The sequence below is a fragment of the Pavona decussata genome, unplaced genomic scaffold (assembly GCF_977016875.1).
Source record: "Pavona decussata unplaced genomic scaffold, jaPavDecu1.1 SCAFFOLD_43, whole genome shotgun sequence".
NCBI lineage: Eukaryota > Metazoa > Cnidaria > Anthozoa > Scleractinia > Agariciidae > Pavona > Pavona decussata.
Genome location: NW_028145465.1, coordinates 20,851 through 22,172, shown reverse-complemented (window position 1 = coordinate 22,172; position 1,322 = coordinate 20,851). Strand labels below are relative to the sequence as shown.

Here is a 1,322-nt window from a genome sequence, read left to right as displayed (position 1 = left end):
ATGCATTGCTTACGGAGGGTCTTGTGATCAGAGAGAGGATCCTTGGAAAAGACAATGTGGAACTTCTTGATCCAATTCGGCTAGTTGCCCAACACCACCGTGGTCGCCAAAACTTTGATATTTGTTTAGGGTTGCATAAACACGCACTCGAGATAAACAAGCTCTGCAGTCAATCAGTTGCTTTGGATCTGAATAATTTAACTCAAACTTTTTACACCATGGTTGAAAACAATTTCCGTCCGAGACAAAAGGATGTTGTTGGAGTGCTTGTGGAAGCCGTTATAGAGCATGAGAAACAGACAGTGAACTTGACAAAAGAGCTTGAAGACGAACCACAACGACTGAAAGAGGAAAAGAAAAAGGTGTTGAATAGCCGTCTATATTCTTTACTAGAATTGTTTCAATTCTTTACCAAAGCTGAGTTCTCTGAAGAGGAAGGACGAGCAAGTGTTTCATGGTTACCGCTAATGCTTTCCCGCTTTAGTCCTCGTGATGATCAAGGAAATACATTACTGCATTTGGCTGTTAATTATAAAAGCCCACACAAATATCTCCCTAAATTTGAATTTCCATGCGTCAAAACATTTAAGGTCCTCTTGGATGCAGGGATCAGTGTTAATGCCATCAATAACAATGGAGATACCCCGCTTCACAGAGCCGTGACTTTCAGACCGAGTGGTGACAAATTCCATTTGTTGACCGACATGTTGAAGGTGTTGTTAGATGCAGGAGCTCACCATGATTTTGTCAACATCGACGGTAAAACACCCACAGAGATGGCTCGAACTGATGAGGCCCGCTGGATTCTTTCTGAGAGAAAAACGTTGGAGCTGAAGTGTATCGCTGCCAGGGCTGTGAAAAAGTTTGGACTTCCTTATAAGGGGCTTGTTCCCCAGACAGTTGAAAAGTATATAAGTATGCATTAACTGTACGTTAAGAAGCAAAGGCGGCCTACTGTATTTATGAGGTAATTGAGATGCAGTGTACGAGGAGATACTCCGCACAACTTGTGAATTTAAAAACAGTGAAAGATGAAATAAGTTTAAGTAAAATAAGGGCCTCGACAAATTGAAGGAAAAGGTTTCGACAATTTATTGCATTCCACAACTATTACTGCAAGATAAAGCTTTTCCACACTCTTAAGACCAAAATGATTAATCTATTTTGTTTGTGAGAGTTTGGTAACTAGTGCTACTGTGCATGTCAAACCGCTGACATTGAACAATAAACGTGGCGTAGATTCGCATACTTGTCAACAACTGTCTTACGGACTGACAACTGTTTTGTTGTCAATAACAATAAATAAATAAAGAAAGAAAGAT

At 40.2% G+C, this 1,322-nt stretch overlaps 1 protein-coding gene across 1 annotated transcript; it reads left to right on the top strand.

Annotated features, from left to right (window-relative positions):
• The first annotated feature begins 218 nt into the window (after positions 1-218).
• On the top strand, positions 219-926 carry LOC146482793 (protein fem-1 homolog B-like). Its single transcript, XM_085106700.1, has one exon. It carries the CDS (start codon positions 219-221, stop codon positions 924-926), a length of 708 nt encoding a protein of 235 aa, XP_084962826.1.
• The last annotated feature ends 396 nt before the right edge of the window (positions 927-1,322 follow it).